The 25,632-nt window shown below is 44.3% G+C and overlaps 1 protein-coding gene across 1 annotated transcript in view; it reads right to left on the bottom strand.

Annotated features, from left to right (window-relative positions):
• pla2g4ab (phospholipase A2, group IVAb (cytosolic, calcium-dependent)) overlaps nt 1-25,632 on the bottom strand; it is a 69,473-nt gene that overhangs the window by 14,986 nt on the left and 28,855 nt on the right. The window contains exons 7-16 of the mRNA XM_046301005.1: nt 23,104-23,248; nt 21,623-21,759; nt 20,006-20,228; nt 19,800-19,914; nt 15,754-15,891; nt 15,534-15,623; nt 6,997-7,062; nt 4,342-4,584; nt 2,092-2,276; nt 1,706-1,895 (exon numbers count right to left, since the gene is read on the bottom strand). Of these exons, the coding sequence (XP_046156961.1) occupies nt 1,706-1,895; nt 2,092-2,276; nt 4,342-4,584; nt 6,997-7,062; nt 15,534-15,623; nt 15,754-15,891; nt 19,800-19,914; nt 20,006-20,228; nt 21,623-21,759; nt 23,104-23,248 (1,532 nt within the window). The remainder of the gene's footprint in view (nt 1-1,705; nt 1,896-2,091; nt 2,277-4,341; nt 4,585-6,996; nt 7,063-15,533; nt 15,624-15,753; nt 15,892-19,799; nt 19,915-20,005; nt 20,229-21,622; nt 21,760-23,103; nt 23,249-25,632) is intronic.

Here is a 25,632-nt window from a genome sequence, read left to right as displayed (position 1 = left end):
GACACCCTGGTTTGAATCCAGGCTGTATCACAACCGGCTGCGATTGGGAGTCCCATAGGGCGACACACAATTGGCCCAGCATCGTCCGGGTTTGGCCGGGGTAGGCCATCATTGTAAATAAGATTTTGTTCTTAACTGACTTGCCTAGTTAAATAAAGGTTCAATAAAAAATAAACTCACAATGTAACACATGACATAAAAATGGATGCACACAACGTGACAAATAAACTTGAAACAAGGGAACGTTTACTGGTTGCACAGGAGGTAAAGGGGAAGTCAGATGTGTGGAATTAATTTGACTAGTTGTGGAAAATACTGGAGATCAAGAAAAATAAGGTAAGGAGCCAGCACTGCGTACATATTATGTGCCAAACAGCTGTTGTTAGATTACAACCATTTTTCTGACCATTTGGTACAACGTAAACAACACCAAATAAATTGTAAGAGAGAGTATGTTGTAAAGTTTATTTTTCTTTTTTTTGTAAAGCCTCTATTACATCAAAGTCTAAAAACAGCCGCATTAATATGTTAATGAAATTTCCCGAAATGGAACAGTTTAGGCCTATTTATTGTTTATGCTAATTATTAAATGGTTGCATTTGTTATTTTATTTTAAAACTAAAATGCTTGATTGCATTTCACGTCATGAATAACTCGTATGCTGTGTGAGGACATGAACAGATAAATGATTGATTGATACAGTAGCCTGTATAAGTATTGAAATATAGGCCTAACTAAGTTACGGTTTTAAGACTAAACCGGATGCTCTCTTTGGCCTACAGCTCAATGGTGGTTATACAAGGCTGCTACACTAAAACTACTAATGATAATGGTATTACTTATTATTATAATGATGATCATAATAATAGTAATAATAACAATAAAAAGGAGATCAAGGAAAAAGGAGGGTTATTATTATTGTTATAAATTATTATTTGGAAGAGCATTAAACACATTATAAATATTACCAGAGAGGCTGGTCTAACAAAATAAGTGTAAAGCCTGTAAAGCCTTTATTACAGCATAGCAAGGATTAAAAACAGCAAGAGGCTTGGTGCTCACGCAATCATTAGACTACCAACCAAACAGTAAAACAGGCAACAGAAGCAGGATCTGTCTTATTTCTGTAGATATGGAAGATTAATAAAGCCAAGCACATTTAACAGTTAGGCTGTTGATTATAGACCTATTTAAGTTGGGGTTTCCTCTCTCCTCACTTTTCTTAGACGATTAAGGCAAGGGCTGTTTTCTCATCTCCTAACTCAAAACTGCTGCCTCCACCACATTGTTCTCAACACCATGCTGATTAACTTTACTATTATGCACATAGCAACAAGCGCCAAATCAACAGAGCACTGATGTGTTTCAGAACCGCGGACAGCGACCATTTGTTATGAAAAACTGTATTTGTATTGCACCATTGTACATAATATAAGTCTTAGACTGATGGACTGTACCATCCCCACGGCCTCCACAATGGATCAGTCCACTCAACCAGGCACCAATCAGACAGGTGTCTTATACACCATGATTTTTGTTCTTTTTTCTCTCTCTTGTAAACCAGACTACTGCTCGACTAAAGAAATCTAATATATTTCACATACACAACCTATACAGACATGCATATGGTATAGACAAGAGTTGTGGACTCGAATAATAGTGACTTGGTCCTACCTCAGGTATACAGTACACATACAGTACTTACCAGGAGCTTTGAATGTCCTGAAGTTGATGTTGACCAGGACAAAATGGATGACAGTGGGGCAGTTCCGTTCCCCCTTTTTTGGCTTGAAGACGTAGCACTCTTTCAGGCCCTCGCGGTCAAACACTTTAGGGTCGATCTTAGGGAACGGCAGTTTGTTCATCCGGGCCCACTTCTCAGCCAGCAGAAGCTCCTACATACCAAACACAAGTCAAAAAGCTAGCCTCTTGATTACTATTGCATAGTTCAATTATTAAAACTTTTATCCTAACACATTAATAATCACGCAGAAATTGCGCACAAAAAAATGACAATGATAAAATGAAATAAACACATAAACATTTTAAAACCAGGAAGTACTGGCAGGTGGCGCTTGTCATCACAATGACCTTGAAGGGCGGGCTGGAGTCGCTGGGGCGAGCTGAGAAGTCGAAGGAGATGATGAGGTCGACGCCACGCTGCGGCCGCAGGATGAGGGGGTACGGGAGGTTATAGGTCAAACCACTGTCTACTATATGGATCTTCTTACTCTTCACGTCCAAGGGCTCGTAGATATCAGCAAACTCATCGGGGTCTGAGAACGTTATGGAATACGATGCAGAATAAATACAGAATGTGTTAAGGTAGAAATGCGTAAGGGAATTTGTGTGGATGGGTATGTGTGTGTGTGTGTGTGTGTGTGTGTGTGTGTGTGTGTGTGTGTGTGTGTGTGTGTGTGTGTGTGTGTGTGTGTGTGTGTGTGTGTGTGTGTGTGTGTGTGTGTGTGTGTGTGTGTGTGTGTGTGTGGTCATACTATAGCGGTTTCCATTTGTACACAGTTTGGCATTTAGTAACGCTATTATACTGTAACTGTACTGTAATTGAGTCAGTTTTATTATGCACTCAGACTTAAATAAAATCACCACCATAACCTTCCAATAACGCCACTGTAAGTCTACTGAATAGTACACAGCTCCAACAAGAGCTCTATTGCCAAGTTCTACTGGATCTAGAATCTGCTTTATTTAGACTCTAACAACAGTCAAACAGGTACAGTGGGGCAAAAAAAGTATTTAGTCAGCCCCCAATTGTGCAAGTTCTCCCACTTAAAAAGATGAGGCCTGTAATTTTCATCATAGGTACACTTCAACTATGACAGACAAAATGAGAAAAAAAAATATCCAGAAAATCACTTTGTATGATTTTTAATGAATTCATTTGCAAATTATGGTGGAAAATTTGTATTTGGTCACCTACAAACAAGCAAGATTTCTGGCTCTCACAGACCTGTAACTTCTTATTTAAGAGGCTCCTCTGTCCTCCACTCGTTACCTGTATTAATGGCACCTGTTTGAACTTGTTATCAGTATAAAAGACACCTGTCCACAACCTCAAACAGTCACACTCCAAACTCCACTATGGCCAAGACCAAAGAGCTGTCAAAGGACACCAGAAACATAATTGTAGACCTGCACCAGACTGGGAAGACTGAATCTGCAATAGGTAAGCAGCTTGGTTTGAAGAAATCAACTGTGGGAGCAATTATTAGGAAATGGAAGACATAAAAGACGCAAGATCTCACCCCGTGGGGTCAAAATGATCAGAAGAATGGTGAGCAAAAATCCCAGAACCACACGGGGGGACCTAGTGAATGACCTGCAGAGAGCTGGGACCAAAGTAACAAAGCCTACCATCAGTAACACACTACGCCGTCAGGGACTCAAATCCTGTAGTGCCAGACGTGTCCCGCTGCTTAAGCCAGTGCATGACCAGGCCCGTCTGAAGTTTGCTAGAGAGCATTTGGATGATCCAGAAGAAGATAGGGAGAATGTCATATGGTCAGATGAAACCAAAATATAACTTTTTGGTAAAAACTCAACTCGTCGTGTTTGGAGGACAAAGAATGCTGAGTTGCATCCAAATAACACCATACCTACTGTGGGGGGTGGAAACATCATGGGGGTGGAAACATCATGCTTTGGGGCTGTTTTTCTGCAAAGGGACCAGGACGACTGATCCGTGGAAAGGAAAGAATGAAAGGGGCCATGTATCATGAGATTTTGAGTGAAAACCTCCTTCCATCAGCAAGGGCATTGAAGATGAAACGTGGCTGGGTCTTTCCCAAACACACCACCCGGGCAACGAAGGAGTGGCTTCGTAAGAAGCATTTGAAGGTCCTGGAGTGGCCTAGCCAGTCTCCAGATCTCAACCCCATAGAAAATCTTTGGAGGGAGTTGAAAGTCCGTGTTGCCCAGCAACAGCCCCAAAACATCACTGCTCTAGAGGAGATCTGCGTGGAGGAATGGGCCAAAATACCAGCAACAGTGTGTGAAAACATTGTGAAGACATATAGAAAACGTTTGACCTCTGTCATTGCCAACAAAGGGTATATAACAAAGTATTGAGATAAACTTTTGTTATTGACCAATTCATTAAAAAGCCTGCAATGTGATTTTCTGGATTTTTTTTCTCTAATTTTAACTGTCATAGTTGAAGTGTACCTGTGATGAAAATTACAGGCCTCTCTCATCTTTTTAAGTGGGAGAACTTGCACAATTGGTGGCTGACTATATACTTTTTTGCCCCACTGTATATCTGGAATATTGAATCTAGAATGTGTTACATCCAGAACTCCTGGATCGCCAGATTTGACATCTGACCTGTGACAGCGTCCACCTCATCCTCGACGGAGGCGCAGGAGTTCTGGTACATGAAGTCTCCGAAGGTGGAGAAGGGCATGTTGGTGTTGAGGTTGAGGCCCAGCATGAAGTTATGGACCTTCCCCGCCCGCCCCTCCCGTGTGTTGAACAGGGAGGAGTCGCTGAAGAGGGAGGTGATCATTCGCTGGACCCAGCTGTTCTGGGCGGTGCGGTGGTACTCATCATCCGGGTTATCACTGCCTCCTGGAAAGGAGAGAGATATTGAAATCAGAAAAGATGCAAGGGCGAGAGAAGGGGACAATGTTGATAAATAGAGGCACATTGGATGTACTTGTAGGCGTACAGGATATTTGGTAGCTAGAGGTGCTTGATAGTCCTTGATCTGAAGTGCACACCTGTAGATCTTGACTTTTCTCCCTGGCACTTACAGTTGAAGTCGGAGGTTTACATACACTTAGGTTGGAGTCATTAAAACAAGGTTTTTCAACCACTCCACAAATTTCTTGTTAACCAACTATAGTTTTGGCAAGTCGGTTAGGACATCTACTTTGTGCATGACACAAGTAATTTTTTCAACAATTGTTTACAGACAGATTATTTCACTTATAATTCACTGCATCGCAATTCCAGTGGGTCAGAAGTTTACATACACTAAGTTGACTGTGCCTTTAAACAGCTTGGAAAATTCCCCAAAATTATGTCATGGCTTTAGAAGCTTCTGATAGGCTAATTGACATCATTTGAGTCAATTGGAGGTGTACCCGTGGATGTATTTCAAGGCCTACCTAAAAACTCAGTGCCTCTTTTCTTGACATCATGGGAAAATCAAAAGAAATCAGCCAAGACCTCAGAAAAAAAATTGGAGGCCTCCACAAGTCTGGGTCATCCGTGTGATTTCCAAACGCCTGAAGGTACCACGTTCATCTGTACAAACAATAGTACGCAAGTATAAACACCATGGGACCACGCAGCCGTCATACCGCTCTCGAAGGAGACGCGTTCCGTCTCCTAGAGATTAATGTACTTTTGTGTGAAAAGTGCAAATCAATCCCAGAACAACAGCAAAGGACCTTGTGAAGATACTGGAGGAAACAGGTACAAAAGTACCTATGTCCACATTAAAAAATGTTGAAAATCAACATAACCTGAAAGGCCGCTCAGCAAGGAAGAAGCCACTGCAAAGCCAGTCTATGGTTTGCAACTGCACATGGGGACATAGATCGTACTTTTTGGAGAAATGTCCTATGGTCTGATGAAACAAAAATAGAACTGTTTGGCCATAATGCCCATCGTTATGTTTGGAGGAAAAAGGGGGAGACTTGCAAGCCAAATAACACCACCCCAACCATGAAGCACTGGGTGGCACCATATAATCTTTCTCTATCATCTCTCTCTCTATATATAATCTCTCTCTATCATCTCTCTCTCTATATATAATCTCTCTCTATCATCTCTCTGTAACATCTCTCTCTATCATCTCTCTATCTCCCTCTCTCTCCACAACACTAACACCTACCACATATAAACAGAGATTGATCACTTCAGAGGCTAGCCACCCACACATTCTTGACCCACAACAGGTTTAACAGAGACAAAAAAATCATCAGAGCCATTATCTACCAACCACACCCACATTAAAAAAAGACTACAGTTAACTATAGAATACTACAGTACTTACTACAGAATTCTTTAGTAAACTGTAGTATAATGTAGAATACTATACTACACTGTAGTATCCCTCAAACATGTAGTACTTAAAATGTTGTATAGAATATGTACTGTAGAATACTATAGTACATTTTATAGTATTATCCACAAAAAAAAGCACTCCGGTAAATACCACAGTAATGTCCGCAAAAACACTAGACTTTTTGAACAATATTAAATACTACAGTATTTAATTTGAATATAACAACCCATTCTCATATCACAATTTGTACCAGACCATATATTGTGTTCCCTACAGGTTGTAGAAAAGAGCAGAATCTCGGAACTATCTGTTCAGAACCCAGTCCTAACTCCCTACAGGTTGAAGAAAATGTGCTCTTCTAGTATTTCTCCAGTAGGTTTCCTGAAGGAGAAATAATTCACTTCTATGTCAAAGATAATAAAACAAAAACACTACAGTAAATACTACATTACAATCTGCAAAAACACTACATGAATTACTATATTATATACTACAGCTTTATTTTACTACAGTATTTATACTATAGTTAACTGTAAATACTTAACAGTATTCACTATATTATTTATACCATAGTAAGTATACTATAGTATTTTTTTCATGTGGGCACGGAGACAGCGACGCTACCTACATCTGCTAAAAACAACCACTGACAGCTAGTTGAACCTGATGCAACACGGTTGGTTTAATTGCCAGGGGGTGAAATTAAGTCTGATGCACTCACCTCAACTTCTGTTCCAGCATGATGCATACATACATAAGAATGTGTTATAATTAAATAAAGGAAAGAGACGTAACATATGGAAAATGCAGCGTCGGGGCGGTGACTTCCCAGAAGCAGTTTAAATATGTCAAAACAGAAGCTGATGCATTGCAGAGATTTGTTTCAACCATTAGACCATACACTTGTTCAGGATTCTGTTCATTTCCTATGAATCGTTGTGCTTCATGGGTATTGTAGTCCTCACCTTTCCGAGGCTCCTCATCATTGTCCATACTCTCCTCCCCCACGATGTGTTGAGGTTTTATCTGTTCTGTGGGAAGAGACAGGGACATCTTCCTCAATCACACTTTCACTCACATCCAAGTCTTCAGTCACCATCTACAAAAAGCAGAGCTTATCATGGCCTAACTGCAGTCCAATTCACTTTCCATTGTTTAGGCCCTACCTTTCTATAAACTAATGGCTTACATAACAAACACAATAAAACAATCTGCGTATAACATACATCAGTCAGTTCTTGGAATGTGTGTAGGAGTATATGTGTAGTCACTGCACTTGCAAGCTGGTATGTACTGTATTGTTGTGTAGGTGTGGGTGTTGGTGAATTACCGGTATGTGTGTGTGTGTTGGTGAATGACCGGTGTGTGTGTGTGTTGGTGTGTTAAAAGGTCAAATCAAACCTCAATAGCCCATTAACCAAACATCTTCATAAACCTTTATAAATAGTGACAGGAAGCTGAACATCATTTTTGTTTCCATTGAAGGGAATCACACCCTCATCTGAGAAAACCCAGGAGAAAGTTATTTTTGGAACCGATTGACGGGTGTGATGTGAGTTGGCATCAGGTACATCTGTCACTCGCGTGTCACATAAAGCTGCGTAATAGGAAACAGACTACAATGGGAGGTGCAGTTGGCTTGCGTTGTGCAGAGAAGACACGACACATTGGAATGGGGACTGTGGGCTAACACATCAAATTGGAACTAAGCCTTTGAGATTAGCACAATAAGAGCCTCAAGGTATCAGTCACTGGGACAATGCTGTATGAGCTGCACTGTAAGTAGATACTAGAAAGGTGTACGCAGGGCTCTTAATTAAAAATGTTCAATGGTAGCAGTAGTGTTCCCAACTTTAAAAAGTTAGGAGCACCAGAAAATATAACCTATATGAATTCTAGGTACTTCTGAAGCATAGACTACATTACCAAAAGTATGTGGACACCTGCTCGTCAAACAGCTCATTCCAAAATCATGGGAATTCATATTTGGTTGGTGCCCCCTTGCTGCTATAACAGAATCAACTCATCTGGGAAGGATTTCCAACTAGGCAAATCAGTTAAAAACAAATTCTTATTTACAATGATGGCCTAACCCGGGCGGCAGGGTAGCCTAGTGGTTAAAGCGTTGGACTAGTAACCGGAAGTTTGCAAGTTCAAACCCCTGAGCTGACAAGGTACAAATCTGTCGTTCTGCCCCTGAACAGGTAGTTAACCCACTGTTCCTAGGCCGTCATTGAAAATAAGAATTTGTTCTTAACTGACTTGCCTAGTTAAATAAAGGTTATAAAAATAAATAAAAAATTGTGCACTGCCCTATTGGACTCCCAATCACAGACGGTTGTGATAGAGCCTGGACTTGAACCAGGGTCTGTAGTGACACTTCTAGCACTGAGATGCAGTGCCTTTGCCCACTGTGCCACTCAGGAGCCCTATGAACATAAACAGGGCTCTAGCTCCTCTAGCTCCACAATGAGATGCAGGCCAGGCAGCAGGTGGTAAGCCAGCCTGCCAGCTTAGTGGAGTCTGCCACTAGCACAGTCAGTGTAGTCAGCTCAGGTATCCACATTGAGACCGTGTCTGTGCCTCGTTCTAGGTTGGGCAAAACTAAACATGGCGGTGTTCACCTTACCAATCTCACTGGAATAAAGACCTCCTCCATTCCTGTTATTATTGAAAGAGATTGTCATATCTCACATCTCAAAATAGGACTACTTAGTGTTATATCCCTAACTTCCAAGGCAGTTATAGTCAATGAACTAATCACTGATCATAATCTTGATGTGATTGGCCTGACTGAAACATGGCTTAAGCCTGACAAATTTACTGTGTTAAATGAGGCCTCTCCTCCTGGTTACACTAGTGACCATATGCCCTGCGCATCCCGCAAAGGCGGAGGTGTTGCTAACATTTACGATAGCAAATTTCAATTAACCAAATCAAAATGACTGCGTTTTCATCTTCTGAGCTTCTAGTCATGAAATCTATGCAGCCTACTCAATCACTTTTTATTGCTACTGTTTACAGGCCTCCTGGGCTGTACATAGCGTTCCTCACTGAATTTCCTGAATTACTATCGGATCTTGTAGTCATGGCAGATAATATTAATATTTTTGGGGTGACTTTAATATTCACATGGAAAAGTCCACAGACCCACTCCAAAAGGCTTTCAGAGCCATCATCAGTGGGTTTTGTCCAACATGTCTCTGGACCTGCCACAGTCATACTCTGGACCTAGTTTTGTCCCGTGGAATAAATATTGTGGATCTTAATATTTTTTCCTTATAATCCTGGACTATCAGACCACCATTTTATTACATTTTCAATTGCAACAAACAATCTGCTTAGACCCCAACCAAGGATCTGTTACGGATCCCCCCAGTACTGCTGCTCATTCAGTTTACCAGTTCCGGAGGTCGACGTCACCGGCCTTCTAGGCTTCACTGAACTGGGAACATTATCCTCAACCCCGGACTGTCTTGTCTGATCTCCACCCGGCACAGCCAGAAGAGGACTGGCCACCCCACATATGCTCTCTCTAATTCTCTCTTTCTTTCTCTCTCTCGGAGGACCTGAGCCCAAGGACCGTGCCCCAGGACGACCTGACATGATGACTCCTTGCTGTCCCCAGTCCACCTGACTGTGCTGCTGCTCCAGTTTCAACTGTTCTGCCTTATTATTATTCGACCATGCTGGTCATTTATGAACATTTGAACATCTTGGCCATGTTCTGTTATAATCTCCACCCGGCACAGCCAGAAGAGGACTGGCCACCCCACATAGCCTGGTTCCTCTCTAGGTTTCTTCCTAAGTTTTGGCCTTTCTAGGGAGTTTTTCCTAGCCACCGTGCTTCTACACCTGCATTGCTTGCTGTTTGGGGTTTTAGGCTGGGTTTCTGTACAGCACTTTGAGATATCAGCTGATGTACGAAGGGCTATATAAATTTGATTTGATTTGATTACGCACACCTGGTTCCCATTTCCCCTGATTAGTATGTCATATATGTACCCTCCGTTCCCCATAGTCCGTGTCGGTTATTGTTCCCATGTCCCTTGGTCGTATGAGTACCTCTGCGTTGTTTCAGCTTCTGGGCTGTGTCTTTTGTGCATTGTGTATTACGGGTCTCGTTCCGTGTTGTTCTACGAGCTTTACCCTCGCTCGTTTGTTTGGGTACACCCCAGTATTTTGTATACGTGTTTGTTTTGGCTGTATTAAAAAAACCTTATTATGTATTCTTGCGCCTGTCTCCAAATCCTTTATACCAGCGTGACAGAATAACCGACCAACAATTGGAGACGGCAGGAAAGTCCGAGATGGCGACCATTGTAGACACAGTACAGCACCACGAGGACTGTCTCTCCAGACTCGGTATCGCCATGGACAGTGTGTTAGCAACCATCCTGCACTTGGAGCGGAACGTGCAGTCTCCAGCACCGATTCTGGTACCAACTTCCACACCCCGACCTACCTCCGTTCCATCGGAGCCGGTCCGCAGTATTCCCCTGTCCCTCCCGCAGCGCTTCTACGGCGAGCCAGCAAGATGCAAGGGTTTCCTTCTACAATGCGACCTGTACCTCGCTCGCTACGCCAAGGCTGTTTCCGGAAGAGACAGGGTTGCCACCATCCTCTCAGCACTGACCGGACGGGCTCTGGACTGAGGTGCCGCGGTCTGGGAGACAGACGGAACCGAGGTCGCCCTACAAGCGCATCAACCTCCTCTTCCGCTCGGTGTTTGATCATCCTGTGGAGGGCCGAGAGGGGGGTGAAAGTGTACCTCGACTACGCCAGGGAGTTAGGACCATCCCGTTGTGGCTTCCACCGGATGGAACGAGTTGACTCTGGTCACAGTTTTCCGCAGCGGACTGCGGAAGGAGGTATAGCTGGAGTTAGCCTGCCATGATGACAACCTGTCACTCGACCAGCTCATCAGCATTGGACAACCTCCTAGGTGGGCTTGGCACGGTTTAGGTCTCCCCTGGTTGAGTTTGCATAACCCGGTTATTTCCTGGTCCGAGAGGAGAGGTGAAAAGTCCAGACTGTGCTCCTCAAGTGGATTTACCGGAGGAGTACCAGGATCTGCACAGGGTTTTTCTAAGACCCAGGCCACACGCCTGCCTCCCCATCGCCCCTGGGACTGTGCCATTGACCTGTTGTCTGATGCAGCCCTCCCAAGAGGACATGTCTATCCCCTTTCCTATGCGGAGACCGAGGCCATGGAGACCTATGTACAGGAGATTCTCCAGAAGAGTTTTATCCATCCCTCTAAGTCACCAGCCTCCTCAAGCTTCTTTTTTGTTAAGAAGATGGGAGACTGCGCCACTGCATTGATTATTGAGCAAGGCCACCGTCAAGTTCAGCTATCCTTTACCCCTCATCCCAACCATCATCGAACAAGGCCACCATCAAGTTCAGCTATCCTTTACCCCTCATCCCAACCATCATCGAACAAGGCCACCATCAAGTTCAGCTATCCTTTACCCCTCATCCCAACCATCATCGAACAAGGACACCATCAAGTTCAGCTATCCTTTACCCCTCATCCCAACCATCATCGAACAAGGCCACCATCAAGTTCAGCTATCCTTTACCCCTCATCCCAACCATCATCGAACAAATTCACGGGGTGCAATCCATCACGAAGCTGGACTTGAGGAGCACCTACAATCTGGTGCGCATTCGTGCAGGCGATGAATGGGAGACCACTATCACTTTTTACGAGTATCTCATAATGCCTTTAGACTATCTAATGCTCCTTCAGTCTTCCAGACCTTCATCAACGAAGTGTTTCGGGACATGCTGGGACGGGGCGTAGCAAGTCTTTATTGAAGACTCATCTCTTCAGTAGGTCATATGATTGAGTGTAGTCTGGCCCAGGAGTGTGAAGGTGAACGGAATGGCACTGGAGCGACGAATCGCTCTTGCTGTCTCTGCCTGGCCGGTTCCCCTCTCTCCACTGGGATTCTCTGCCTCTAACCCTATTACGGGGGCTGACCCACCGGCTTACTGTTGCTCTTCCATGCCGTCCCTAGAAGGGGGGTGTCATTTGAGTGGGTTGAGTCACTGATGTGATCTTCCTGTTTGACGCCCCCTGGGTCCGTGATGTGGGGGAGATCTTCGTGGGCTATACTCAGCCTAGTCTCAGGGTAGTAAGTTGGTGGTTTGAAGAAATCCCTCTAGTGGTGTGGGGTCTGTGCTTTGGCAAAGTGGATGGGGTTATATCCTGCCTGGTTGGCCCTGTCCGGGGGTATATTTGGACGGGGCCACAATGTCTCCCGACCCCTCCCGTCTCAGCCTCCAGTATTTATACTGCAATAGTTTATGTGTCGGGGGGCTAGGGTCAGTCTGTTATATCTGGAGTATTTCTCCTGTCTTATCTGGTGTCCTGTGCGAATTTAAGTATGCTCCCTCTAATTCTCTCTCTCTCCCTCTCCTACCGGAGGACCTAGGCCCTGGGACCTTGCCTTGGGAATGCCTGGCCTGATGACTCCTTGCTGTCCCCCCCAGGTGTGCTGCTGCTCCAGTTTCAATTGTTTTGCCTGCGGCTATGGAACCCTGACCTGTTCAGCGGACATGCTACCTGTCCCGGACCTGCTGTTTTCGACTCTCTCTCTCTACCGCACCTGCTGTCTCTTAACTCTGAATGCTCGGCTATGAAGAGCCAACTGACATTTACTCCTGAGGTGCTGACCTGTTGCACACTCTACAACCCCTGTGATTATTATTATTATTATTTGACTCTGCTGGTCATCTATGAACGTTTGAACATCTTAGCCATGTATTGTTATAATCTCAACCCGGCACTGCCAGAAGAGGACTGGCCACCCCTCAGAGCCTGGTTTCTTCCTAGGTTCCTGGCTTTCTAGAGAGTTTTTCCTAGCCACCGTGCTTCTACATATGCATTGCTTGCTGTTTGGGGTTTTAGGTTGGGTTTCTGTATAGCACTTTGTGACATCGGCTGATGTAAAAAGGGCTTTATAAATACATTTGATTGATTGATTGATTTTATACTGTTGTGTTAAGATCTCCCTTCAATGGAACTGAGGGGTCTAGCCCGAACTGTGAACAACAGCCCCAGATGATTATTCCTTCTCCACCAAACTTTACAGTTGGCACTATGCATTGGGGCAGGTAGCTTTCTCCTGGCATCCGCAAAACCCAGATTAGTCGTCCGTCGGACTGACAGATGGTGAAGCGTGATTCATCACTCCGGAGAACGTTTTTCCACTGCTCCAGAGTCCAATGGCGGCGAGCTTTACACCACTACAGCCGACACATTTGGTGATATAGGCTTGTGCGCAGCTGCTCGGCCATGGAAACCCATTTCATGAAGCTCCCAATGAACAGTTCATGCGCTGACGTTGCTTCCAGAGGAAGTTTGACTTGGTAGTGAGTGTTGCAACCGAGGACAGACGATTTTTAAGGGCAACGCACTTCAGAACTTGGTGGTCCCGTTCTGTGAGTGTGTGTGACCTACCACGTCACGGCTGAGCTGTTGTTGCTCTGAGACGTTTCTACTTCACAATAACAGCACTTACAGTTGACCGGTGCAGCTGTAGCAGCACAGAAATTTGACGAACTGACTTGTTGGAAAGGTGGAATCCAATGATGGTGCCACGTTGAAAGTCAATGAGCTCTTCAGAAAGGCCATTCTACTGCCAATGTTGGCCTATGGAGATTGCATGGCTGTGTGCTCGATTTTATACACCTGTCAGCGAAGGGTGTGGCTGAAATAGCCGAATCCACTCATTTGAAGGGGTGTCCACATACTGTACTGTTGTATAGTGTATGTTGTGCACAAGAAACTAATACAGTATGTAACCATGTAAATACATGTTTATTATAAAAAGTGCTGATACAAATACCTGTAATTGAAATTAAAATGTTATTTGTGGAATGTTATGTTTCTACATCATGTAAAAGCACTATTTTCCTATTGAGATGCATTACATTGAATCTTTTTAAGAGCGTCAAGTGCAAGTCATCTGTCATTCATTAATTGCTATGCTCCTGTCCCTTCCTTTCTGTGCCCCCAAATGTTAGGATATGAAGGTAAAGTTACCAGGTTGTTAGCTAGCTAGTCAATGAGGTAACATGACCGAACAAAGTGTAAACGACGTCGATGGCGCAAGTAGTTTTATAGAACGGCCCACGACATGATTTATGAATGTAAAATGCGCCCAACCCCAAAAACTGTGACAGGAAGAGAAAAAAGTTGTGCCGATAATATGGGTCGGATCTTTTGAACTGTTTGGGCTAGAAACAAGTAGTGTTCGCTGTATTAATGGTGCAAGCATGACGCTAACAAATCTGTCGCTCGGAAAACAACGGCACAGCAAAGCCTTATCATGACAACAATTATTAAACACATCAAATCTCAACTCCAGGGGCCTCATTTATCAAAGGTGCGTGCACACAAAAGAAGACAGTTTCCCCGCAAAGGTTGGTATTTCTAAACTTCACGGGAAAGTGTGCGTATCTCCACGCAAATCTCAGACCATGAGTATGAAGAACATCGAGTGGTTGATCTACTGCATTGCATTTTGGGGAAAATGTAGGTGTTTATATTATATTACATTTTAGTCATTTAGCAGACACTTTTATCCAGAGCACCTTGCAGTAGTGAGTGCATACATTTTTCATACTGGTCCCCCGTGGGAATGGAAACCCATGACCCTGGCGTTGTAAGCGTCATGCTCTACCAACTGAGGCTAATAAAAACATTAAAAGGTAGGCCTATTGATAAAACAGATCCACTTGCCATTCGTAAGAAGATCGCATAGCAGCATGTTGTCAAATATATTTATTTTACTTTTATTATACATGCCTAAATTATAATCATATTAAACAGGCATGTCTCTCCTTCTCTGATGTGACTGGTTTACACAACAAATATTAGGCTGAAGGTAGGATTCACTTTTAAATTGTTCCATAGACAATCAATCTTGCAGAACGCACGACCAGTGTTTGGCACACACTGTAGGCTATAGTCACTACAAAAGATTGAGACATTCTGCCCACATTTCTACAGAAATGTGATCATATTTGCTGCCCTTGTGCTTTCTTAGAAACTGTCATGGCCCAGTTCCAACATCTCCACATCATACAGAAAATGAGGGTGTTCTTGTTATTATAAAAGGTGAATGGAGGGTGTTTTTCAGGCGGGATTGTAACGCTTGTTTACGAGAGCAGAAATATAGTATGGCTCTGATTTATCAATGAAAACATGTTTACGTATATATGTTGTGTGCGACAGTTTGATAATTCCCAATCATTTGTTACACACGCAAATCCTAGAATCTCCAAGTACTCCAGAATGAGGCCCCATGTGGCATTAATTCATTGTATTGGTCCCACTTACAGCCCTGGGTGTACGTGTTGTATTAGCTGTAGAGGAGACCAGGATTTGGTACTATATCTACACGGGATGCATGACTTCATTGGGGTCAGGGTTCAGACAAGAGGGGTTAGGATTGGAGTTAAAAGGGAAGTGTGTGTGGTTTCTTACCAAGCTCTTCCTCCATGGTGCTCCCCCCGACTGTGTCTTTCACCCCCAGAACTCTGTTGAAGAGAATGGAGAAGGCACTGCCCCACACCCCTAGAGAGCGAAGCCACAACATCAATATAAAGTAATGAATCATGAATGTCATGTTTGACCATTTATCATTTAATTCATCTCTTGAGTAAGTGCCATGAGGAAGTGCCAGGGATATTCTGTGTTTTCCTACCCATAAGGAAATGTAGTGGGTTCTCCTCATACCGCTTCACAGCGGTTCCCATGAAGAATTTGCTTCCAAAAAGGTCAGGGGTCATGAACGTTCCGTACTTTGCCATTCCAATCTCATATGGGCTGAACTCCACCCAGTCTGTGAAAAAAACAACAGCATCCATTCATCAAAATCCAAACAGTGTATGTATGTCACTAACTAACGCGTTCATTAGGAGAGCACACGCTAAGTACAATGTCATTGGGAAAATGTGTACGGCTTTTCACAAGTCTGCAGTAAATATGAATGTATATGTCTATGTGGAAAGAGGGTAACCCGGGTTTACAGTAACTGTACAAGCCAGGCATATCCTACATGACTACTTTAGTGACACAACAACACCCACACATACTTTAACAATGTTTACATAGTGCTTTACTCATCTTATATGTATATACTTTATTCTATTCTATGGGATTATAGTCTATGCCACTCCGACATTGCCGTCCTAATATTTATATATTTCTTAATTCCATTATTTTACATTTAGATTTGTGTATCGTTGTGAATTGTTAGATACTACTGCACTGTTGGAGCTGGGAAAACAAGCATTTCATTACACCCGCAATAACATCTGCTAAATATGTGCATGTGACCAATTACAATTTGATTTGACATACAATACTATTAGGCACAACACACTGTTTCACACGTAATATGTTTTAGTTCCTCAGAACAACAATCCCCTTTCAGCCTATACTTGTAACTGGAGTAGGGAGGATAAGGTTACCACTGTGTGTTAGGTGGCATTATTTCAGCCTTTCTCTAGAATGGGTGTGAAGGTATTTCCTTGTCACATCAGTGTTAAGAGGTGGGGGATTTACAGATAAAAGTAGTACCTGACTAACTGAAACAAAATTCTATTCCAGTTCATCTGCAAAATTGTCACACCCTGATCTGTTTCACCCATCTTGTGCTTGTCTCCACCACCCACTAGGTGTCTCCCATTTATCTCTATTCTCTCCTGTATGTTTATACCTGTGTTTTCTGTTTGTCTGTTGCCAGTTCGTCTTGTCCCGTCAAGTCCTACCAGCGTGTTCCCGTGTTTCCTGTGCTCTAGTTTTTGTTTTTCTTGGTCTTCCCAGTTCTGACCTTTCTGCCTGTCTTGACCCTGCCTGCCGTCCTGCACCTGCCTGACTCTGATTTGGATTTTGACCCTTTGCCTGCCTTGACCTACCGATTGCCTGCCCCATGTTCTGTAATAAACTCTGAGACCCATACTATCCACCTCCTGTGTCTGCATCTGGGTCTTTGAGTCCTGAAAATAATACACTATTGGCCAAGCTATGGGTCACAGTTCCCATAAGTCAACCTAACAGGGGTCAGGTTGGCCAGAAGAACTGTTTTGAGGTCAGTTTTGGGAACGAGAACTGATCCTCGATCAGGGCTTGGGGGCATACCATAACCCCATTGACCCCTACCTAACATTGCCCTCCCATGTTGTACTACTAAACCTACACATTGTTGTGTACACGTTCCTTCTCACACACCAGTATTAAAACTACAACTACAGGAATGGATATCAGCCCACCATGACACATCAGTTGGTGGTAAACCAGAGACATGCATTGAGAGAGTAGGCCCAGTTTCTAGAACGGACGCCATGTTAGTGCCTTTCTTCTCCAACTACTGGTGATGTAACAATAGGACAGAACCTCCAACAGTTCCCTCTGAAATTAACCCGCTGTCAACAAGCAGAACAACGTATTACATTGATTATAATGTGTATCCAAGTCTGTACGGTGTTGTGGTGTCAACAAATTGCATATCTGCTTACACTGGACATCTTCATTGGTTTTAGAAAACTATCCGAAATAAACAGCGCAGTGTGGAAGCGTCAATTATCACTTAGCAACGGCTACGGAGGAGAAAGTGGCGCTGTCGGAACGTTCAGACAGAAACCGCATTGGCCCAACTCTCTATATATATACAACTGTGGTAAAGTAGTGATGCTACAAGGAAATGCAGTGTACGGAAATTTGAATGTGGGAGATAGGATCTCTGGTGACATATTATGCAAAACTGAATACACACATACTCATTCTACTAGAGACACACACACATACTCATTCTACTAGAGACACACACACATACTCATTCTACTAGAGACACACACACATACTCATTCTACTAGAGACACACACACATACTCATTCTACTAGAGACACACACACATACTCATTCTACTAGAGACACACACACATACTCATTCTACTAGAGACACACACACATACTCATTCTACTAGAGACACACACACATACTCATTCTACTAGAGACACACACACATACTCATTCTACTAGAGACACACACACATACTCATTCTACTAGAGACACACACACATACTCATTCTACTAGAGACACACACACATACTCATTCTACTAGAGACACACACACATACTCATTCTACTAGAGACACACACACATACTCATTCTACTAGAGACACACACACATACTCATTCTACTAGAGACACACACACATACTCATTCTACTAGAGACACACACACATACTCATTCTACTAGAGACACACACACATACTCATTCTACTAGAGACACACACACATACTCATTCTACTAGAGACACACACACATACTCATTCTACTAGAGACACACACACATACTCATTCTACTAGAGACACACACACATACTCATTCTACTAGAGACACACACACATACTCATTCTACTAGAGACACACACACATACTCATTCTACTAGAGACACACACACATACTCATTCTACTAGAGACACACACACATACTCATTCTACTAGAGACACACACATATACTCATTCTACTAGAGACACACACATATACTCATTCTACACACACACACACACACACACACACACACACACACACACACACACACACACACACACACACACACACACACACACACACACACACACACACACACACATACTCATTCTACTAGAGACACACACACACACACACACACACACACACACACACACACACACACACACACACACACACACACACACACACACACACACACACACACACACACACACACACACACACACACACACACACACACACACACACACACACACACACACACACACACACACACACACACACTCATTCTACTAGAGACACACACACATACTCATTCTACTAGAGACACACACATATACTCATTCTACTAGAGACACACACACACACATACTCATTCTACTAGAGACACACACACATACTCATTCTACTAGAGACACACACACATACTCATTCTACTAGAGACACACACATATACTCATTCTACTAGAGACACACACACACACACACATACTCATTCTACTAGAGACACACACACACACACACACACACACACACACACACATACTCATTCTACTAGAGACACACACACACACACACACACATACTCATTCTACTAGAGACACACACACACATACTCATTCTACTAGAGACACACACACATACTCATTCTACTAGAGACACACACACATACTCATTCTACTAGAGACACACACACATACTCATTCTACTAGAGACACACACACATACTCATTCTACTAGAGACACACACACATACTCATTCTACTAGAGACACACACACATACTCATTCTACTAGAGACACACACACATACTCATTCTACTAGAGCCACACACACACACACACACACACACACACACACACACACACACACACACACACACACACACACACACACACACACACACACACACACACACACACACACACACACACACACACACACACACACACACACACACACACACACACACACACACACAGCCCAAATAGGCTCATTCAGAACTTGGACCATCCATTCAAACTACGTGACCAGCACTGCGAACACACAACCACACTACGTGCATGAACTCTTCACAGAAATGCTACGCTTTGTTGAACAACTGTGGGGAGCCTTGGAGCCACACTGGGCTTGTGGTCTACTGTAATACACACACACAGCGCATACACACTCACTGACCTGCAAACATGAGCTCGGATACGTCCGGTTTGACGTGCAGACAGGTGAAAAGTGGGAGGGGACACTGGGCCTCGTTTACCTTCTCATGCAACTCACTCAGCTTTGTGTCCATTCTCTGATGAAAACAGATAAACACTTTTGGAGTCAGGGCCTCTTGAAGATGGAGAGAGAGAAACAATGAAAACAGATGTATGCGGTCCTCTCACCGCAGGAATGAGTGTCTCTCCGATGAGCATGCCGAAGATGTCTGTGAAGGTGACGGGTTGTCCGTTGGCCTTCTTGCTCCACAGAGCCTGGATGTAGTTGGTGATATGCTGGGGCAGCAGCAGTCTCAGAGGGTTACTGCTCACACTCTTCATCAGCTCTGCATTGATCTCCTTGGGCCCCTTAGAGGGGAACTCTGGGTGGGAGAACAGGGTTGACATGTACCTGGGGGAGAGATAGGGAGGGAGGGAGAAAGTGAGTGAGGGAGGAGGAAGATAGTGAGGGAGAGATAGAGGAGGGAGGTGTAGAGGGAGGCAAAGACAGATGGAGGGAGCGATAGAGGGAAGGAGAGAGAGGGAGCAAGAGAGAAGGAGAGAGAGAGATAGAGGGAGAGAGAGAGGGAGAGAGAGATAGAGGGAGGGAGAGGTAGAGGAGGAAGAGGGAGGGAGGGAGAGAGAGATGGAGGGAGATAGAGAGGGAGAGATAGAGGGAGAGAGAGATAGAGGGAGGAAGAGGTAGAAGAGGAAGAGGGAGGGATAGAGGGAGGGAGAGATAGAGGAAGAGGGAGAGATAGAGGGAGGTAGAGGGAGGGAGAGGTAGAGGGAGGGAGAGAGAGAGAGAGAGGTAGAGGAAGAGGTAGAGGGAGGGAGAGGTAGAGGAGGAAGAGGGAGGGAGAGAGTGAGTGAAGGTGGGAGGGAGTGAGGGAGATAGGGGGAGGGAGACAGAGGGAGGGAGATAGAGAGATAGAGGACAGAGATAAAGGGACGAGATAGGGAGGAAGACAGAGGGAGGGAGATAGAGAGATAGAGATAGAGAGATAGAGGGAGGGAGAGGTAGAGGAAGGGAGAGGTAGAGGAGGAAGAGGGAGGGAGTGAGAGAGAGATGGAGGGAGATAGAGAGGGAGAGATAGAGGGAGGGAGAGATAGAGGGAGGAAGAGGTAGAGGGAGGGAGAGGTAGAGGTAGAGGGAGGGAGAGGTAGAAGAGGAAGAGGGAGGGATAGAGGGAGGGAGAGAGAGGAAGAGGGAGAGATAGAGGGAGGTAGAGGGAGGGAGAGGTAGAGGGAGGGAGAGAGAGAGAGGGAGAGGTAGAGGGAGGGAGAGAGAGAGAGGGAGAGGAAGAGGAGGAAGAGGGAGGGAGAGAGTGAGTGAAGGTGGGAGGGAGTGAGGGAGATATGGGGAGGGAGACAGAGGCAGGGAGACAGAGGGAGGGAGATAGAGAGATAGAGGGAACATGATAAAGGGATGAGATAGGGAGGGAGACAGAGGGAGGGAGATAGAGGACAGAGATAAAGGGATGAGATAGGGAGGGAGACAGAGGGAGATAGAGAGGTAGAGGACAGAGATAAAGGGACGAGATAGGGAGGGAGACAGAGGGAGGGAGATAGAGAGATAGAGGGACAGAGATAAAGGGACGAGATATGGAGGGAGACAGAGGGAGGGAGATAGAGATATAGAGGGACAGAGATAGGGAGGGAGACAGAGGGAAGGAGATAGAGAGATAGAGGGACAGAGATAGGGAGGGAGACAGAGGGAGGGAGATAGAGAGATAGAGGGACAGAGATAGGGAGGGAGGATTTGTGAAAGAGAGCATGGTATAAACAGATGAAAAGATGACTGACCATGTGGATCCAGAGAGGCCAGCGATGTAGGTGGCACAGTCCAGGACCCCAGACTCATACAGGGCCTTCATCACCCCAGAGAACCCCACCATGGCCCTGAAGCCTCCCCCTGAACCCACTATGGCTATCACCGGCACCTGCACAGACAGACACATGCAGGAAGAGATAGGAATGGATTTTACAATAAAATGTATACCCTGTCATAACATGACTCCTTGAGATTCATAGCAGAACGGTCAGAAACTCCTACTTCCTTATGTTACTTCCCTCATTCTGTCTTATGATTGCTATTGTATCACTCTACTTTCCTGTGTATCTTTCCAACTCTGCACTAGCTCCTCTGTTCTGGAGCCACAGTCATATCCGTAGAGAATTCCAACCAATATTCAGACCACGTTGACACAACAACTGCACAGGATCCCTGGTGGTGTGTGTGAGACAGTGTATTGACTGATTGAGTCTGTAATGTACCACAGCATGTGTTTTAAAGGCAGTGTATGGTGTGTGTGAGACCGTGTGAGTTGTTGGCCTATGCCCTTTCACCCTGGCTGTGCCCCTACCCAGTCATGTGAAATCTATCGATTAGGGCCAAATTAATACATTTCAATTGACTGATTTCCTCATATGAACTGTAACACAGTAAAAAAAATGAAATTGCTGCATGTTGCATTTATATTTTTGCTCAGTATACATAGTTTTAGACGTTCTGGAGCCTGGAGTGTTTTTTAAAAACGTTGTTTTTTTTTTCACTCAAACCTCCCGCAGGCCAGATTGAATGGCCTCCTCTGTTCTAGACAGTAGTATTTACTAGCCCCAGTGGGAATGCAGTGTGGCAGCTCAACAGCTCTGCAACACTACTGTTATGTGGTGGGTTATTATCTCATCATGGCTGGTAGCTTCCGGACCATGTGAGGACAAAGGCAGGCAGGAAGGGCCTACAGTAGCTGGACAGAGGTGAGGGTACACACTACAACCAGGAACACAAGGCCAAAACCAGTCACAGAAACACAGCCCAGTCCAACCAGGGGAGGAATGCAGAACTCAGAAGCTGAACAGGCCCTGAGAGCTCTCGGTCTAAGAGGAAGTCAGCGGTGACAAAGTGATCACAATACTAACAGATCTAAATGTGTGAATGTGGTGCATGTGGATATACAGCATATAAAAACGGGTGTTGTTTGCTAATATCAGATCTTGTCTATGACCTTGACAACTATGCTAAGCAATACTGCAGGGTAAGCCCACTTCCTATGGCAATATATGTTTATTTAGCCCATGTCTATTATATTGCCATGCCATTTTGGAGTGGTTACCATTCTATGACGCATTAAACCCACAATGCACCCTAATAAATGAGGTGTTACATGTCAAACACTGCATTTGAATCTAAGACCAAAATGATTAAAAATAAAAAATGAAATGACACTGTGGCTAGACGTAGGCCGCTCTTGGAGCCTGGGCCCACAGTACTCGGGCATGCCCACCTCCTGAGGGGTGCTGGGGAGGAAGCGAGGCTTCTCCATGTCTAGCAGCTTCTTGATGCCCAACGTCACCTTCTCTCTGCGGGCCTGTCTGAACAGTTTCTCCTTGTCACACAGGGCCAGGCTGAACCGCAGGTCCAAGTTAGTACTGTAGACAAAGACGCACAACAGATAAAACAATGACAGAGATATTTCACTGGATGTAGAAATATTAAAATTGCGTTGTTAAGGAGAGCAAAGGTGAATTGAGTTATTGCACATGCGCATTTTACAGAGTAGGCGTTCCCTAACGGAAATATGGAGATGTTGGGGCGGCAGGTAGCCTTGTGGTTAGAGTGTTGGGCTACTAACCGAAAGGTTGCTAGATTGAATCCCTGAGCCGACAAGGTAAAAATCTGTTGTTCTCCCCCTGTAAAAAGGCAGTTAACCCACTGTTCTTATGCCATCATTGTAAATAAGAATGTGTTCTTAACTGACTTGCCTAGTTATTATATAAAGATGGAATGGGCCAATAGGAACTAAGTAGCTCATGCTTGGCTCTGCCCACCTCCTTGCTTGTTCTGCCCACTATGACTCATCTGTTCCCATTGGAAATGACAGGCTGTGGTCTATTTTGCTTTGGTTATAAAAATAATAATATTTGCCTTAACCCTGCATATTGGTATCATAAGACATGTTTATCAAATAAATATTTTTGAAGAATAATATCAGACAAATGGAATAATGTATTATCAATTTCGATTGTTGTTCAATTTCGAGTGCTCAGTTGAACATGTGTCACTAGGACATTATTTACAGGACACCTGGAGATTATTATCCCGAGTACAAAAGATTATTCATTTTTTTCTCAAAGCAAGAAAAGCTATTCAAGAATTGACTAAATTTATATTTCAAAAAAATGCATTCAACAATTTTCAACAATTTACTGGATTAAAAAATGTTTAGTGATATCTTTCCCAGAAACCCTAGACCCACTCCAATTTGCATACCACTCTATTGCACTCCACAATGCCCTTTCCCACCTGGACAAAAGGAACACCTATGTGAGAATGCTGTTCATTGACTACAGCTCAGCGTTCAACACCATAGTACCCCCAAAGCTCATCACCAAGTTAAGGAACCTGGGACTAAACACCTCCCTCTGCAACTGGATCCTGGACTTCCTGACAGGCCGCCCCCAGGTGGCGAGGGTAGGTAGCAACACATCTAGGAACAGTGGGTTAACTGCCTGTTCAGGGGCAGAACGACAGATTTGTACCTTGTCAGCTCGGGGATTTGAACTTGCAACCTTTCGGTTACTAGTCCAAGGCTCTAACCACTAGGCTACCCTGCCGCCGAATTGGAGTGGGTCTAGGGTATCCGGGATGATGCTGTTGATGTGAGCCATGACCAGCCTTTCAAAGCACTTCATTTATCATTTAGGCAGGTTACCTTCGCTTCCTTTGGGCACAGGGACTATTGTGGTCTGCTTGAAACATGTAGGTATTACAGACTTGGTCAGAGAGAGGTTGAAAATGTCAGTGAAGACACTTGTCAGTTGGTCCGTGCATGCTTTGAGTACACGTCCTGGTAATACGTCTGACCCCGCGGCTTTGTGAATGTTGACCTGTTTAAAGGTTTTGCTCACATCGGCTACCGAGAGCGTTATCACATAGTTGTTCGGAACAGCTGGTGCTCTCATGCATGCTTCAGTGCTGCTTGCCTCGAAGCGAGCATTTAGCTCGTCTGGTAGGCTCGCGTCACTGGGCAGCTCGCGGCTGGGTTTCCCTTTGTAGTCGGTAATAATTCTCAAGCCCTGCCACATCCGACGAGAGTTAGAGCCGGTGTAGTAGGATTCAATCTTAATCATGTATTGACGCTTTGCCTGTTTAATGGTTGGTCTGAGGGCGTAGCGGGATTTCTTATAAGCGTCCGGACTAGTGTCCTGCTCATTGAAAGAGGCAGCTATAGCCTTTAACTCGATGCGGATGTTTCCTACTGGTAGAAATGAGGTAAAAATGGATTTAAGTTTGCCAGCATCAAAGTCCTTGGCCACTTGGAGCGCCACTTCCGGATGAGCATTTTCTTGTTTGTTTATGGCCTTATACAGCTCGTTGAGTGCGGTCTTAGTGGCAGTATCAGTTTGTGGTGGTAAATAGATGACTAGGAATAATACAGATGAGAACTCTCTTGGTAGATAGTGTGGTCTCCAGCTTATCATAAGGAACTCTACTTCAGGTGAGCAATACCATGAAATTTCTTTAATATTAGACATTGAGCACCAGCTGTTATTGACAAATAGACACACATCCCCGCCCCTCGTCTTACCAAACATAGCTTCTTTGTCCTGCCAATGCATGGAAAATCCTGCCAGCTCTATATTATCCACGTTGTCGTTCAGCCACGACTCGGTGAAACATAAGATATTACAGATTTTATTTCCCGTTGGTAGGATAGTCATGATCATAGATCATCCATTTTGTTTTCCAATGATTGCACGTTCGCCAATAGTATGGATGGTAGTGGAGGTTTACTCACTCGCCCACAAATTCT

Source organism: Oncorhynchus gorbuscha, linkage group LG15 (assembly GCF_021184085.1).
Source record: "Oncorhynchus gorbuscha isolate QuinsamMale2020 ecotype Even-year linkage group LG15, OgorEven_v1.0, whole genome shotgun sequence".
NCBI classification, from domain to species: domain Eukaryota; kingdom Metazoa; phylum Chordata; class Actinopteri; order Salmoniformes; family Salmonidae; genus Oncorhynchus; species Oncorhynchus gorbuscha.
This window is presented reverse-complemented; position numbering and strand designations above follow the sequence as displayed.